The following is a 17,645-nucleotide window of genomic DNA, read 5'->3' on the forward strand; positions in this document are numbered from 1 at the left end:
TTAGTCACAATCCACATTTATGGCAGCAGTCACAATCAAATTTGTGAGTTTAAACAATCTTCAGTCCTCTCCTCCCCTCTCTCACACGACTACTACCGTAGAACAAAAAGCTGAACGATCTAGAGTTCTAGACCCATCCCTCATAAACCTAGTTTTCCAAGTAGCCTAGTGTTTATACCGCTTATATCGTCCAAAGAAAACTATAATTAAAACAATTAAACTGTAGAAATGTCTATAGAAATTATCAGTAAGTTTTCAACGCGATTTAAAAGGCGAAGTATGATAATTTAGCCCAATCTAACAAGTTTAGAGCGTCTCCCCCAATGCCGGTTGTAGAAAAGCCCACCACGCCGTCCCTCAGGCAATCAGCTGAGACTGGCCACCTGCAATTGCATTCCTTTTGAACGTCTTTTCTAAAGTCCCCGCCCTTCTGCCACGCTCTGCGCTATTGGATGAAATCCGGGTTCGGGAGGGAATCTGCTTTGAAAGCATGCTGGGATGTGTAGTTCTACATCGATTTGCTAGATCCGGTATCTGTGATACATAAACAGTAAAAACAGCAACCTCCTTATTGTCTTCCCTCAGCTTGGGAAGGGACGAACCTCAGCATTTTCACAATCTGCTCTACCCGCAAGAACACCAAAATGATAGCTGTGAAAAACCCTTGAGCTCAAGGATCGAATCTGCCGAGGGAATGACTTGGAAGATAGAGCCAAGATAGTAACTGCTTTAAAACTTAAAATCACATGAGATGGGAATATATGGCCATAAACTATCAGATACCATTTATTTTAAAGAATGTCTTTATCTTTTAACAGGGAAAGAATAAACTATCTGACAGAAATAAAGGTCATTAAGAACTGAAAAACAGTCCTCGACTTATAACAGTTCATTTAGTGCCATTCAGTTACAACACTGAAAAAGGGACTTATGACCATTTTTCACACTTACAACCACTGCAGTATCCCCAGTCATAGGATCAAAATTCAAATGCTTAGCAACTGACTCGTATTTATGAAGATTGCAGTGTCTGGGATCATGTGATCTCCTTTTGTGACCTCTTTACAAGCAAATGGAGAAGCCAGATTCACTTAACAACCATGTTACTAACTGCAATGATTCACTTAACTGTGGCACAAAAGGTCATAAAATGAGGCAAAATTCACTTAACAAATGTTTCACTTAGCAACAAAATCTTTTGGCTCAATTGTGCTCGTAAGTCAAGGACTACCTGTAAGCAAAAAGCAATACATGCAGGCAGTGCTTTTTTGTAAAAGAAAAAGGTGCCGGAACTCACATGTCATACAACCCGCCTTGCCTACCCTACAAGGTTCCATCCCAAAAAGGTGCCGGAACTCCGTTCTGAGCGTTCTATGAGAAAAAAAGCCCTGCATGCAGGGGATAAGACTACGAAGGCCCCGGTTCACAGGATCAGCTCAGTAACTAATTGAGTTTCTATAATGTATCAACCAGAAACCAATTTACCTTGTGGCTCAGTGCTGAATACAAACTCTGTATGTGTAACCCAAAATTAGGGTCTTAGTAGTTGATTGCCCAACTTACCTTGTATCATTGCCAACTAAATGATTTCCTTTCACAGCAGCTTAGGAGGAACAACTGCTTAATCATATGTACTGTATGACTATGCAAGGTTGCAGCTCAACTGAACAGAACTGTTTTTCAGTGATCGCTCAGGAATGATAAGTATGGTAAGACAGAACCAATGTGGTTGATGCCATAGGAATAAAGAATCCTGGTTCTTTGTATTCACTTTCCTTTGTTTTTCACTTTCACTTTTCCTGTGAGCACCTGCATGATTCTCTACATTCTTATATAAATCACAAGAATCTCTGCACAGGATCTAATAAACACACACTGCTTTATAAAAGCCTTACTTGTTTTATACCTGTTTTACATGAGCCCTGTGATAGAGGATTGTAAACCAGATAGTAACCGTTTTCCAGCTGCAACTGGAGCAGGAATTTGGTAGGAGTGAAGTTGGACAACAGCTGAGGACCTTTTCCAGATCAAGAAATGGAACCTGCCCAACAACTAGAGAACAACTGACGAAGTTAATTAAGGTGTTGGAAAAAATATCTGTTATGGACATTGTGTGTAAAAACTGGTCTGGTTTTGCATCTTATGACCTGAATAGTTTTAGTCCACAGGTTGTATTTTTAAACTGGCTATACTCAACACACCCAGAAATGGAGGAAAAAGTCATCAGGATAGGCTTTTGCATACTACAGAACCCTTTTGGAAATAAAAATTAAAAAAAGAATATCCACACCATACAAGTCAAGGTTTAATTTAAATCTATTTAAAGAATACTGTAAATTAGGAAAGAAAACACAGATAGGATAACAACTGGTTCCCAGCGTGAAAAGGTCAAGAGACTGGCTTGTACAAACAGTGCTGAGTGGCTTCTTTGGAGCATTCCTTAAGAGAAGAGCTACTTAGATAGATATTCCCTGGCAGTTGTAGTGAGTTTGATCAACCAGACCCATTTCCAATTCACTGTTATAATCCATGATGCCACAAAGCATCTAAAGAAGACTATAGATCCCTCAAGGTTCAGCTGAGGAAGGGGAGACAGTAGGCATAGGTGGAGTCTCTTTCTGTACCAGCTCCGGTTCATCTTCACCATCGTGTGGAGGATGGACAAGCACCTTGTCTAAGATGCCAAATTCCTGAGCTTCCACAGGGCTCATGTAACGATCTCTCTCCATTATAGCCTCTGTAAAGGTAACATTTTAATATAATCTTGGTTAAATACAGATAATCATTAATTCACAAGTACATTTACTAACGTGCCTATATACATTTACTCCCGTGCAAGACTTCAAACCCAAGTACATAAACTAGGGCAGCTTCAGATATGTTCCCAGAATTCCCAAGAGAGGGTAATTTCTAAGAGGAAAGAAGGGAAGGAAGAACTTTATTAATTGCAGAATAGGCATCTCTCCCAAACCATGAAATTCATCCAGGTGCCCAAGCAAAGGACAGATGGAAAGTGGTGTAAATGAATGGCTCCTGTCTTAACATACTGCAGTCTGAAAAAGCTGACTTTTAAAAGTGGGATGCAATCTAGGCAGGAGGTTGGCCTTCCTAGACTTAGCTACTTGCAACTGCTCCTAACTAAGACATAGGTCTGGCTCTTCCCCAGCCCTTCTTCCTGTGGTGGAGTATCAACTTCTGGTTCAACCTCAGGGGAATGAAACTGCTTACCAATCACATCCAGGTTCTGCTTGGTGTGTTTGGCATAGATGCCATTGATCTGTTTCTTCAGTTTGAGGATTTCCTCAGCTTGAATGGCAATATCTGTAGCTTGGCCCTGTAAGTGGAAGCAGACAGAAAATATGCAAGGCTGCCTGCTAACCACATTTTAAGCATAGCTAAGGACTAAAGGTATGTGAGGGGAGCATACAATCTCATTCACGTACCCGCCCACCTCCATTTCTAACTTCATGTGATCATTGCAGGTCACCATAGCAATGGCTACATGGAGATATACAGACATCTCTAGTTGGAAGCAGCAAGGCCAAACTTACCCGGGCCCCACCAGAGGGCTGATGGATCATAATGCGGGAGTTGGGCAGGGAGTGGCGCATGCCTGGTGATCCTGCAGCCAGCAGCAGAGAGCCCATGCTAGCTGCCTGCCCCACACACCATGTGCAAATAGGATTCAGGATGTACTGCATGGTGTCATAAATAGCTAATCCTGATGTCACGGCACCACCTACAAGAAGAACCAAGTTTATTCCACTATAGTGATTCTCAGATTTCTATAGAACAGCCTCAGTAATCTAAATTTTCAAAAAACCAAAAAAAAACCCCAACCCTGAGCATTTTTCAAGATAGCTAACAAGGCTTATAAGGAGCATATAGGTAGTTCCCAACTTACAACCACAACTGGAACTTTCTTCCTTAAGCGAAGCGATCATTAAGTGAGTTGCACCCACAATTTTTGCCACAATTGTTAATAACCATGGTTAAGTAAATCTTAGCTTCTCTCTTTGACTCTGCTTGTTAGAAGCTGGTTGGAAAGGCCACAAATGGTAATCACCTGACCCTGAGAAACTGTAACCATCCTAGCAACATGCTAGTTGCCCAAATTTTGATCATGTGACCATGATTATGATGGCCACAAGTATGAGGACCAATTCTCACTTTTTTAGTGTTGTTGTAACCTCAAATGTTCACTAAACAAACAAACAAACAAGTCAAGGGCTATTTGTAAAAGAAAGCATAGTGAGGAAAAATTGTGACAATACATGCTTGCCTTGAAACATGGCTGGATTTGTACAAAATACCAGGCTGAAAAGAAGTTAAGTTTATGGCTTGTAAATGCTCTACAAAACCAGCCAGTGTGGTTAGTTCATGGCAGGGGTGTCAAACTACCGGCCTGTGGGCCACATGCATCATAGCGAAACCGCACCCACCCGTGCTGGCAATGGCAAAAAAGTTACAATACATCACAACACATCACATGACGTTGTGAGTTTGACACCCCTGGCTTTGAGCAAACAAAAGATACAGGCAGGTGGAGTTGCTAGGATGGAGAGAATGTATTCCTCTGTAGCGCCTTCATTTTAAATATCACTCACCTGGGCTGTTTATGTACATATGGATGGCTTTCTTGTTGCTTTCTGACTGCAAGAAAAGCAGTTGTGCAATGACCAAGCTTGCAATACCATCATCAATCTGTACAGAGATCACACAAAGCAATGAATTAGAGCATAAATTGTAAATTCAATTTCCAAGTCCCTTTGCTTTCTTTGAAGTGGCCAGCCCAAAACCAGAAAGGGAATCTCACCAGCTCAGTCACTCTAAAAGAGAGAAGCTGGCTTCAAGATGGTAGCCCAGATCCAGGCCTCCAGAGCAATACATTGTTTAAAATTCAAGTGACATTTAAAAAAGTGAATAATTGGAAATCAATATCCTAAGGAAAGCCAATACTACATGTACTTAGACCTTTAAAAAAGGAAGAAATTAATATGGTAAAAAAATACTCCATATCCTGCACTATATATGTTTATGCAAAACTTTGCTTTTTTTTAAAGTCTGCATAATTTCCTCTAGATTTGCTAGTTATGGAGTAGCCTAAGACTTGTCTGTTGGTATGAGGAAGCTTCCTCAAGGTATTTTTCTGGGTGCTCAGATTTCAGCAAGCATCGCCTACATGTTTTACGTTTATGAATAGTAGAAACCTATTCAGTACAAACAACAAGTTCCTCAAAATATTGGGCAGTCTGGTCTTATTGCCTACTCTGGAAGTATTTCATATACTTACCGGTCCCATCACACAGACAATGCGCTCTCTCAAAAGGCGAGAGTAGATGTCATAGGCTCGCTCACCACGGCCCTGAAACAGATTAAAGGTCAGGACAAGTATATCCCAGATACAAGAGTGGAGAAGAGCCCTGATATCTTGCAAGAAGACTCTGATACTACCTCAAATAAACTGTTTCCTGCTGCTCAGGTTAACTGAGGCAAGATTCTTCGCATACAAATAGAATTAAAAAGGTAAAGGTTCCCCCGCACATGCATGCTAGTCGTTTCCGACTCTAGGGGCCGGTGCTCATCTCCGTTTCAAAGCCGAAGAGCCAGCGCTTGTCCGAGGACGTCTCCGTGGTCATGTGGCCGGCATGACTAGACGCCAAAGGCGCACGGAACGCTGTTACCTTCCCACCGGAGTGGTCCCTATTTTTCTACTTGCATTTTTTACGTGCTTTCGAACTGCTAGGTTGGCAGAAGCTGGGACGAGTAACAGGCGCTCACTCTGTTACGCGGCACTCGGGATTCGACCCGCCAAACTGCCGACCTTCTGATCGACAAGCTCAGCGTCCTAACCCACTGAGCCACCGCGTCCCTTTGACAAATAGAATTAAGCAGCCCTGAAAGGTATCAATGGAGCTATGCAGAAAGGAATTGAAAGAAGGATCAACGATCAAAACAGATCCCACTATCAAGGGTTCTTAAGCAGAGTTGGTGCATTTTCTGTCATCCTGGTAACTGGATGTTTCATTTGATTCTTCTTTTCGTGACAATGAAAGACAATATAAGGCAAAATATACAGGGAATAATTGATCTCATCATTCAGTAAGGAACATTTCATCAAGGAACGTAAAGGAAATGGAACGGCAGATCAGTCTATTTGCACTAATATTTAATTTTCTGGAGAATTTTCTAGTTATTACATCTCCATTAATTTTGCATTGATGTGTCCATACCAGCATGTTTCAACTCTTCCCCTTTTCCCCAATGACTTGCCATGTTCCTGAAGTAAAATGTTACCTACCAACAGAGAGTAGTCATATTTAGAAAATGATACCCACTTACCGTCTGTTCCACTACAATAGGGATGAGAGGAATGTAATTCCTGGGAGTTTGATGGAGCTTCCGGGACAAAGTGAGGCTGTGGCATCCCAGCCGTATAGGGTGCTAGGAAGAATGAGTAGTTAAATACATTGACGTTTTTTACCATTTCTGATTTATCATCCCAGCCTGATTCTCACTCCTAGTTGGGTCTCTTTCTCAAAAGATAACAGGTGTATACAAACACAAATTCACATCCTGAAAATGAGGGGAGCAAAACACCTTGCCTGAGTGAAAAGACTTCAAAGAGCTAAGCAAAAAATTAGTTCTCTGGGTTATTTTTATGTAGAAAACAATGCACAGTTTTAAATCAATTTGTATGCCACCTGACTTACCAAAGTAACTCTAACCTACCAATGTAATTCTGGCCTACTATCTAGAAGGGCAGAAAAGTATTTATGAGAAGGATGACACCATGTATAAAATCAGAAAGAGCACTCTGCAAGAGTAATCTGACACAAACCAGATGTATATCAAATTACTCCCATAATTCTGCAGTGAGAGCTGAGAAAAGGTAGTCTAAAAAAGATTTTTATCTATTTGCATAATGCATCAACCTATATTGTACACTTGTATTGTGAGCTTAAATGGACTCCAGAAGATGGTAGAGGACAGGAAGGCCTGGAGGAACGTTGTCCATGGGGTCGCGATGGGTCGGACACAACTTCGCAGCTAACAACAACATGCTTGTATACTTAAATACTTGTATACTTGAAGATTTGAAATTTCAAGACAGAAAATAAAGAATACCTTCTTGCACTATATTATCTATGCTGCCACAAAAAGCGGGAACCATTAGATGAGGATCTTCAGATTAAACAAAACTACAGAACTATAAAGAGCTACAGGGAAATAGTATGTACCAGCTTCTATAAAATGTGCCAGCATAACTGGAATGTGACTATACCGATGCAGGGTATTTTACTACGGGGGCAGGGGTGGGGTGGGGGTGTAAAGATTCATTTCATATCCTGCTTCTGGTTTTCAGAAACATCTGACCAGTAATATTTGAAAACTAGATAGTGGGGAGAGTGACATTTGGTTGGTTTAAACATATTTGTAATTATTTAACGCCGATTCTTATTTTCCAGAATACTTCAGTAAGTTCAAGGAGGGGAATGTCTCGCACCAAAGATCTTTTCAATAGTTTATCTCCTACTCTACTTCCCCCATCCGAGCGCCCCAGGTCAATGCTAAACGCGACCCGCTCCTGCAAAGCTTTTTACACATGCATTTGCCCTCACCAATATTCTCTGCAGCATTCTGCCCCGGAAGATCTTTCCTTTGATGCTTCCCACGTGCTAGGAAGCGGGGTGGAGTATAATCGCAATCCGTCGCAGGCGCCGCGTCGCGATGTATCATGGGAAATGTAGTGCCAGCGGCCTAGAGGCTAATATAGTTTGCTTGCTTTTTCATCGCCTTCCCTTAGTAAAAGAGCATTTCGGTTTTTCAGAAATGTAAATAGGCGCCTCCAGATTCTCGGACACATGTTGAGCTATCTTCGTTCGTAGTTTTTTTTTAAATTGTAACATTTCTTTTATAGAAAGGGCATTTAACGTGTATCGGCAAACGTGAGCCATATGCATGGTTACTGAAGGATCGATAGAAGAGGATCGCAATCTTTCTTGTGCTGGTGTTCTCACCATAAGTAACCGCCTCAAGGGTCTCTTGCACACAATTTTTTCCTTCCTCAACTCCAAAGGTTTTTTTAATTTCACAATAACGGCCACACCCAGAAAATGCAAACGTTACCGTGGTGGTTAGATGTACCTGGTAGCAGAAACTGCAGAAGCGTCCCATGAGGACCTGAAAGTGCATTGGGAACCTCAAGTAACTTGGGCCTCGGTCCTAAAAAAAATCACTGCACCTCAGTGAATATCTTGAATTAGACTCAGAAAGCAACTACCAATCAATGCTGTTGTTTCAACAAGTGATGACATCACACTCCAGTATGGTCTCTCCAACTAAGAGTGCAAAGCTGATAAAAAGTCAGCCTTGTGACTGTCTAGCAAAAATGCCAGATCTGGGAGAAACTTCTTTAAAGGGAAATTTAGCCACTTCCAAAATAGCCAGGTTCTTTGAACTCTGAAATCTAGTCCCTGAAATTAACAGCAATTCAATTTTGTCCAAATTTAACTTAAGCCTTTTTCCCCACGTTCAACCCCAGCGCTCTGGAGATACCCATGGCAGAGTTTCAGGAAATATGTACTTTACTGGTAGTGTCCCACTCCAAACTTGTATATCAACAATTACTTTTCAACAGCTTTATATAGATATTTGATAATATGGTAGATAAGAAAGATCTTGAGGGCAATCTTTCCCTGGAGAAGTCCCAAAGTACAGTATTAGTAGCATCCAATCTGGTATGAGCAGAATAATTACAAAGCAATGCCTCTAACATTCAACTCCTTCCAGTGCTCCCAAAAGGTTCCATGATCTAAGAAATCCAGGAATCAGATGGAGGAAGGCCACGATCATCCTCTCTCTCTCTCATGACTGCTGCTGGTCAAGCCTGGGGCTGAATCTAAACCAGAAAAGATGTTGATAAGCATATCTTTTTCTAAGACAGGAATGCACAGCTGGAGGGGCATGCCAAGCTTTTTGCAATCTATTGAGGTCCACTTTCCAAAAACATGCCAGGGGCTCCTTAGGAAGAGGTTTTACCGTTTCAAAAGGTGGTTTGGGCTTTCCTGTTTTGTTTGTTTTTACTGTTTTTATTTCATTGTTTCTACATATCATTTTTATCCTTGGATTGTGAGCTAATCAGAGTTTGGTTTAAAATGGGCAGCGATATACAGTAAGTGTTTTAAATAAATAAATTGGGATGATTCAAAAAGTCAGACTGGAACAGAACAGACTTAAATGGGCATTTCAGAAATAGTTAGAATTAGGGTTACAGATAAATGACCACAATATGTAAGAATTGCAACTCTTATGACATTATGGTTTTGTTAACTCCTTAATGTTCAGAAACTTTTTGGAATGTAGTACCACTATGAAATCCAGATCTGAGAACCATTCCATCCCAGCAACCTTAGCAGTCAAGCAGGCCTAGAAAATCTTGATGTGATAAGAACCACAATTTACAAAATAATTCATATTATGAGCAGAAATCCATTTTGTGGAATAGGATCTCTAATGGTTTCTCAAATACAGACTTTTGCTCAGAATAAGTAGCTGAATAATCTATGTCTATTGGCACCCTCTGGTTTCTGGAATTGGCTAAATGTATTTCCTGTGCAGAAGGGATTTAGGACACTTTATCTTGTGTTATAACTTTCATATATATTTTAGGCAGAAAGTTTAAAATAGAGTTTAATCAAGGAAAGATTTCTCTGAGGGTGCTAGGCTCTTACAAATAACTATTCCTCATATTATAAAGTTCTTGTTCCTGGTCGGATTCATTTTTCAGTTCTCATTGTTGGTCAAGGCCAAAAAGCCTGGGATATTCTTGATGCTTGTCATAGTTTTCTTTGGCTGCAAATCCAAGACAAAGGAAATAACATTATGGTACAATCTGTTCTTCATGTAACAATTCCATGTAAGGAGAGCAACAGAAAAGCTCTCGCTCTGCAACAGTTCCTGTTTATGGTACATTCAGCCCACGGATCATAGAACACAGTGATAATTCAAAATGTAGGTCTCTAATCAAGGTCAGAATATGCCCTCCTACGTTTCACAGATAGGCTTCTGTCTTGCAAACCTGTTCTCACCCCAGAATTCACATCTCAATACATTCCAGCAACAAGCAATAAAGGGAAATTTCCAACCTCTGAAATGCTGTTCTGCCACATATAATAATTTATTCAAAGCTTGCTGCAATAGTCTGTATTTGTGAGCTATACAAAAGGCTGTTGCTACTGTACTTTATGCTGCCTTCAGAAGGAAGAAGGCTTTCCAATGCACCAGCAATAAAATTTCCCTTTTGACTTGCAGCTATAAAACATGCTTACTATTCAAACACAGGCAACAATCTTATCTTTCAAACTAGATATTGCAATGGGAAAGAAGAATGCTGAACATTGTAATAAAGAATTTCATACACCTGTTTTATGGTCTTAGCCTCTTGAAGAGGAACAAAAAGTAAAACAAGACACAGTATATGGAACTCTACTCTGAGAACCAAAAATGTTCCTTTTTGTTCTCTCTTCCTTTCTAGTTACGTTCAACCCCACAAAAATAAAGATGTGCAAAAGCGAGCTAGTGCGGCTTTCCACAAGCTGGTGTCTTACAAATTAATTGGGTTTCAGTGCATTTCTCAGTTTCTAAGTCTTATGAAACCTGTGGATTATGAACATTGAAATCCAGTATTTCAAGAGTGCACCACATTGTAGAAATTATGAATAAATACTTTTGCTTCTTAATAGCTAGTTTCCCATAACACTTGTAGCCAGTTAGTTAATTAACCCAACTTTTTAGGTTTACAAGACACACTGAAGTGTAAAACAGCAATATAGGCTGTGCATACAAGACTTGCATACAGGTTTCTGATAACAGTATGTCATGCAAAGTCAGTGTTTGCATGCAGCTGAAGCTGCTATTAAAGACTTGGCAATTTTAGGTAGGCAGAGTAGACTTTGAGCAGACCCTTGTAAAGCTTCACAGTAAACAAGCTTATAGTATTCATTAAGTCCTAGGAAGAACAGGGAAACACACATCATCCAAAGTCCCAAAACCTGCATGAGTCATTACAAACTATAAAAGCCTTTGAGAGCCTGTGTGATGTAGCAGTTAAGATGTTGAACGTGGAACATGGAGACTGGTTGTATTCGCCCTTGGGCATGGAAGCCAATGGGTGGTCTTGGGCCAATCATTCTCTAAGCAGGTCAGGCTCTGCAACAAGACAGTTGCCAAACAAAACTTTTCCATGCAACATGCATTGATGGCTTTGTTGTGTGAAGTTGACAAGTGTAGTGCAAAAGAACAGACCTTACTACCAAGTGGGATAAAGGTTAAGAAAAATGAATGAATGAATGAATGAATATACACAAATCCACACATACACAAATCTCTTTCCTAGGAGGACCAACAGTTACAGAATACTAATCTATAATTTTGTCCTTCCTTCCCCCCCTTTTTTCTAACAAACTTCAAGAGTTTTTAAAACAGTTTGCAATAATTTTATATACTTTCAAGAAGCTAATCAAAATAGTGTATGTATAAAAGGCACATGGAGAAAGAAGTCATTTCTAGAAAAAAGGAAAGGCCCAACTTTCAGCTTGTAACAGAATTAACAAAGAAAGTAAGTAAGAAGTTATTCCCCAGATCTAGCAATGTTCTCTTCAGTTTTGTGGCTCTGGCAGTGGGTTCCCTTCCCTCCATTAATATCCAATTAGAAGAATTTCGGTAAAGTTGCATTTTGTTTTGGGTGTTATTTTACAACACCACTGCCCAAAACTACAACACTGCCTACTGATGTTGAGAAGATCTGGTTACGTTAGCTTTGGAAGGTGGAGCAGCTGACTGGATACCTGTACAATTGTAATGCACCTGAACTGAGGAATTTCAACTGGTTTATGGCTGCTCTCTGCAGACATTTTGAAGACTGGCTGGCAGAGAAGAAAGCCTTGGAGCGCATAAAAACAGTGAAGCTGAATAAACTGAAGTCGCTGAATACACTGAAGAATTCAGAGAGTTGGCCAGTTGCCTTCACTGGCTGGAAGACATCCTGGTAAGCTGTTTCCAGGATGGGCTCAACAAAGAGCTATATAATATTTGCGTAGCTCAGGGAGCCCCAGGATGGCTGTACGACTGGTGCCTGCTAGCTGAGGAAGTAGAGATCGATCAACACAAGCACCTACATCAGTGATGGCAAACGTTTTAGAGACTGAGTGCCCAAAACCTGGCCACACGAGGGGAGACCACACGAGGTTTGCCTGCCCCATCTTGCAGCACTGCCTGCTTCAAATGTGGTAAACACTAGTTTAAACTAGTGGTTTAAACACATTTAAACTAGTGGTTTAAATGTGGTTTAAACACTAGTCATGGTGTTTAAAGCCCTACATGGCAGGGGTCCGGAGTACCTCAGGGAACACCTGCTGCCGGCGTCAACTTCCCTCCGCCCTGTGCGTTCCCACAGAGAGGGCCTCCTCAGGGTGCCACCGGTCAGAGAATGTAGATTGGTGGCCCCCAGGGGGAGGTCTTTCTCTGTGGGCGCCCCGGAGCTATGGAACCAGTTACCGGTTGAGCTCCGGACGGCGCCCGATCTTCGCTCCTTTCGCCGCGATCTGAAAACATACCTGTTCGAACAAGCCGGCCTGGCCTGAGGGGGGATTGGTGGGGTTTTTACTATCACTTTATTGGGGTTTTATTATGTATTTATTGTTGGGCATGTATTTAATTACTTTTTAATTTTTGTAGCTTTGTGTTTTATTCTTGCCCTGTACACCGCCCTGAGTCCTTCGGGAGAAGGGCGGTATACAAATATTAATAAATTAAATTAATAATAAATTAAATTAAAAAGGACATAGAAAGTATGTAGCCAGCTACCCCACATGCACAGCGGCTAAACAGAAGCAAGGAAAATCTCCAGGACTGCTTCAACTGGTAGCCACTCTGTCAGCACCTTAGAGAGAGAGATCTCTATTGATTTTATTGTGGAATTACCTGAAAGTGCTGGAAACACTGTAATTTAGAAATTTGTTCTCTAAACAAGTTCATTTCATTCCATGCCTTAAGATTCCAACTGCAAAAACTTTAGCTAAACTTCTTGTGCAAAATGTATATCATTTTCATGGGGCCCCAAAACTTATAATTTCAGATAGAGGGGTTCAATTCATCTCTAAGTTCTGGAAAGCTTTTCTAGGCTTGATGGGTTCTAGTCAAGGGTTATCATCTTCACATCATCCTCAAACGAATGGGGGGATAGAGAGACTGAACTCAGTTCTAGAACATTACCTGAGATGTTTCATTAATTATCAACAGGACAATTGGTGTGACCTGTAATCATTTGCTGAGGTGGCTTATAATAATGCTGTGTACTCAAGTACAGGTTTCACACCATTTCAAGTAGCTAATGGTCAAACATTTGTGGCCATGCCTGAACTCTCTACCAAGGAGCCTGAAATTCCCACCTTGCAAGAATGGATTAAACAGTTACAAAATACCTAACCAGTAGTCAGGAAAGCTCTGGATGAAGCCAGAGAAGCCTATAAGACTCAAGCTGATAAATGGAGGGTGGAGACCGAGTATACCTCTCCACAAAGTATTTGCAGTCTTTAAAACCTTCTAAGAAATTAGGCCCTAAATTTGTAGGACCTTTCTCTATCAAACGCATCATCAATCCTGTGACGGTTGAATTGGACTTGCCCAAGAACTTATGGAAAATCCACCCTGTTTTCCACTGCAGTTTGCTCAAACTGGAGGTCACTTCTAACCTTAGATCTCCTGCACCTCAGGCACCCACACCTATCATGGCTGAAGGTGAACAGCATTTTGAGATTAAGGACATTTTGGACTCTCGGCTCATGGGGTGACAAATACTTAGTAGTTTGGAATAATCTTCCTTCTATCCAGAATGAGTGGGTGTACAAGAAACATGTTAGAGCCCCTAAACTTCTAAGACACTTCCATTCTCAATATTCTGATAAACCTAATTGATATGCCTGTATTGTTTGTTCCCCTTCCCCTTTTTTGTCATTTAGGTTCATTTCCCATTACTCTAGGGGGGGTGTATGTCAGGTCCCCAAATCCTTATTGTCTACCTTGCATATATATTCTTGTGCTTTTGTTTTGGGGCCTGCCATTCTACTGGAGGGAGGTGGGATATTTGTTTTCGCTTGGGATAACTTTCGCTTTCAACTTTTCCTCTCCCACTCTATACACTTGAGTAAGGAATGTGTCTCTCTTATCAGGGAGACAATTACAGAGAAACAAAACTGAGAAGACCTTGAGATGCACACCAACTGTGCCAGTTACCTGCATATCGTGCCACCTGTGGATTGGCTGGATTTCAAATGGACATTATGACTCTGGTGAGGAGGAGGAATATTACTGGTTTAACTATACCATTTAAGTGGGATTTTCCCCAGATCTCACCTTGACTTCCCTACTGTCACTAACCTCTAATAAAAGTTTCCTTTTGAGACAATACCTGTTTCAAGAGTTCTGCTTTCTTGGGTGGTTAGCTGAGGTGGGTCCTTACAATAGCAGTGGCAGTGGCAGAACAAATGTCCAGAAAACAGAAGGAGAAGTCAAATAACATCTTCATTACTTCCCCAGAGCAAATTCAGAGTAAAAACTGGATACCACAATAATTGTCATTGCTGTTGTAAATTTCATAAGGACCTTAAATTGAAAATCAATTTGTAGAAATGAATACTGGTAATTTATAATTGATCCCTGATATTTTAGCAATATTGTTTAAATGGGCAGTATAGGAAAAATGACTTTTATCTGTATACTTTTGGACCTGTGGCAACACACATAATGTTGGAATGTTTTTATATTGAATAATTAAGGAAAAGTCAGTTTCTATCTAGGTAAATATAGGGATGCGGTGGCTCAGTGGGTTAAGACACTGAGCTTGTTGATCATAAGGTCGGCAGTTTGGCGGGTCGAATCCCGAGTGCCGTGTAACAGAGTGAGTGCCTGTTACTCATCCCAGCTTCTGTCAACCTAGCAGTTCGAAAGCATGTAAAAATGCAAGTAGAAAAATAGGGACCACTACGGTGGGAAGGTAACAGCGTTCTGTGCACCTTTGGCATCTAGTCATGCTAGCCACATGACCACGGAGACATCCTCGGACATCCTCTTCGGCTTTGAAACAGAGATGAGCACCGGCCCCTAGAGTTGGAAACGACTAGCACGCATGTGCGGGGGAACCTTTACCTTTACCTTATCTAGGTGAATATATCATAGCCCACTGGGAATTAGTTCTGAAAGCAGTTATCTATTCAGAGAATGTTCATCAAATCATTCCTTGAATGGAATCTTCACAACTGCATTGATATGGAAGTAATATAAGAATGCAATGTGTCAGCTTTGTGTGTCATGTACTTTATGTTGCCAGTATCGCAAAAAACTGAAGCAAAGAGATGTTGGTAAAAAGACTTTTAGTACTGTATTAATTTTTATTATTGTATTTTGCTTTAGATATTCTGTTGTTTTAGAGAGAGAAATACTGTATGGGAGATGCCATCAATATTTTGTTGTTGCTTTGCTGCACTGCCACTGCCCCTGGCTAATGTGACTGCTGGAAATTATTAAAACAATGACAAATAAATCATTAAAGTTTTGCATATGAAGTTGTATAAAATTATGAAATTGTGCAATGTTAACTGTCCATTTTTTACTGTATCTCCCCAAGATGGTGCCCTCTTAGAGAGTTGGAGTGAATCTCCCATCAGCCCACATCAGAACTGACAGTGCTGGCTGAGGGAGATTAGATTTTGTGTCCAAGAAGAATATCAGCTTTGGCTAACATAGAACCTTGTCCCCAAAAAGCACCTCAAAAATATAAGACAGCCCTTCTTTAGCACCAATTTTGGTAGTCCTCAACTTATGACAATTTGTTTAGCAATCATTTGAAGCTCTGAGAAAACTGACTTATAACCTGTTCTCACACTTATAACCATCAACAGTATCCCTCTCAGTCACATAATTGTGATTTGGGTGCTTGGCAGCCAGCATGTATTTATATGATGGTTGCAGCATCCTGAGGTCATAATGAAGGCCATTTGCAACCTTCCTAGCTGGCTTTAGATGAGCAAAGTCAATGGGGGAAGGTGGATTTACTTAATGGGCATAGCAAAAAAAAAAGGTTGTAAAACTGGGCACAACTCGCTTAACAACATTATCCCTTACTTCTGAAAGTTCTGTTTCCAAATTGTGGTTGTAAGCTGAGAACTGTCTATAGAGCTCTAGAGAATGAAAGTGTAGACTCTAGCATCTCTGGCAAAATTGCTCTGCAAGAAATGTGCCCTGGTGACTCATTACAAAGTAGAAAAGTAGCAAATAGTTTTAACCCAGCCTTGATAGTGTTTGGCAAGTGGTGATTTGTCTTCATAACTCCATGCTTATAAGACCATTTTTCTCCACCTAATTACCTCCAAATATGTTGGACTTCAACTGCAATTTCCAGCCAGATTGAGAAAACTATTCAAGAGTGTGAATAATATCCAGAAACCTATTGACTCCAAGAATTCTTCCTTTCCTTGCTTTGTTTGAAGAATATAATCAGGGTGATTGGCTAGAGGAGTAGATTCAGCTTTGCCTTATATCCTGGCATTTCCATGGGCAAGCTGTTTGTTCAGTAGTGTATTTATTATTCCAAATTCCTAATGGGTCTACTCTATGACATAACTTTGCCCCAGGAAGAAACACACCATTTTGGAATAGTACTATAACTGCAGGTATAAAAATAAAAAAAAATCACTGAATTACACAATTAGAGAATTGGAAGGGACCTTGGAGGTCTTCTAGTCCAGCCCACTGCTGAAGCAGGAGACCCTATACTATTCTGGACAAATGGTTGTCCAACATCTTCTTAAAACCTCCAGTAATGGAGTATCTACAACTCCTGGAGGCAAGCCACTCCACTGATTAATTTTTCTTACTGTCAGGAAATTTCTCCTTACGTTTAGGTTGAATCTCTCCTTGATTAGCTTCCATCCATTTACTTGTTACCCTGCCCTCTGGTGCTTTGGAGAACAGGTTGGGCCCCCTCTTCTCTGTGACAGCCCCTCAAATATTGGAAGACTGCTATCATGTCACCCACAGTCTTTCTCTTCCTTAAACTAGACATACCCTGACAATTTTTTGCTTGTCATGTTAAAAGCATTGCTATTAAATCCTAGTATCTTGGCCCTCACACTGCTCACTCATGAAAAAGGGTGTGTGTGCCTTCCAGTGTTATTTCCATCCATCCATTACACACCAACAAGAATGGAATTCCTAAAGCTCTTTTCTATGGCCTGCAGAACCTGTGCAGATTCAGCAGAACAGTACTGTATAATGATGGTGGGATTTTTCTAATTTTCAGTGACAATCCAAAATTGATTGGAAATTGATTCTGGAAGATGCTTAAGCCCAGGTCTAGATAATTGGAGGAAAAAACATCCAAAAATAAAAAAGACCTACAATCTTATCTCTGCCTGTCCATCAGCCATGAAAATCACCATGATCACAATTATCATAGTAGAAGGCATGATTTTTCTATATCAGAGAGCACATGAACATCCAAAACATTATCAGTCCTTTTGTACTTTTGTTCTGTCATAAACTGGCCTTCTTTCTCTTTGTTTGTGTTAGTTTATTTAGGCAAATAC

General features: G+C 40.6%; 1 protein-coding gene across 1 annotated transcript; it reads right to left on the reverse strand.

Annotated features, from left to right (window-relative positions):
• Nucleotides 1-2,290: 2,290 nt before the first annotated feature.
• CLPP (caseinolytic mitochondrial matrix peptidase proteolytic subunit) lies at nucleotides 2,291-7,654 on the reverse strand. Its single transcript, XM_081321130.1, has 7 exons — nucleotides 7,623-7,654; nucleotides 6,343-6,444; nucleotides 5,294-5,365; nucleotides 4,608-4,704; nucleotides 3,552-3,739; nucleotides 3,229-3,334; nucleotides 2,291-2,737 (listed from the first exon to the last, which is right to left on the reverse strand). Exons 1-7 carry the CDS (start codon nucleotides 7,638-7,640, stop codon nucleotides 2,568-2,570), a joined length of 753 nt encoding a protein of 250 aa, XP_081177256.1. The 5' UTR covers nucleotides 7,641-7,654; the 3' UTR covers nucleotides 2,291-2,567.
• Between the last annotated feature and the right edge of the window lie 9,991 nt (nucleotides 7,655-17,645).

The sequence above is a fragment of the Vipera berus genome (assembly GCF_964194415.1).
Source record: "Vipera berus genome assembly, chromosome: 2".
In the NCBI taxonomy this organism is placed as follows: Eukaryota; Metazoa; Chordata; class Lepidosauria; order Squamata; family Viperidae; genus Vipera; species Vipera berus.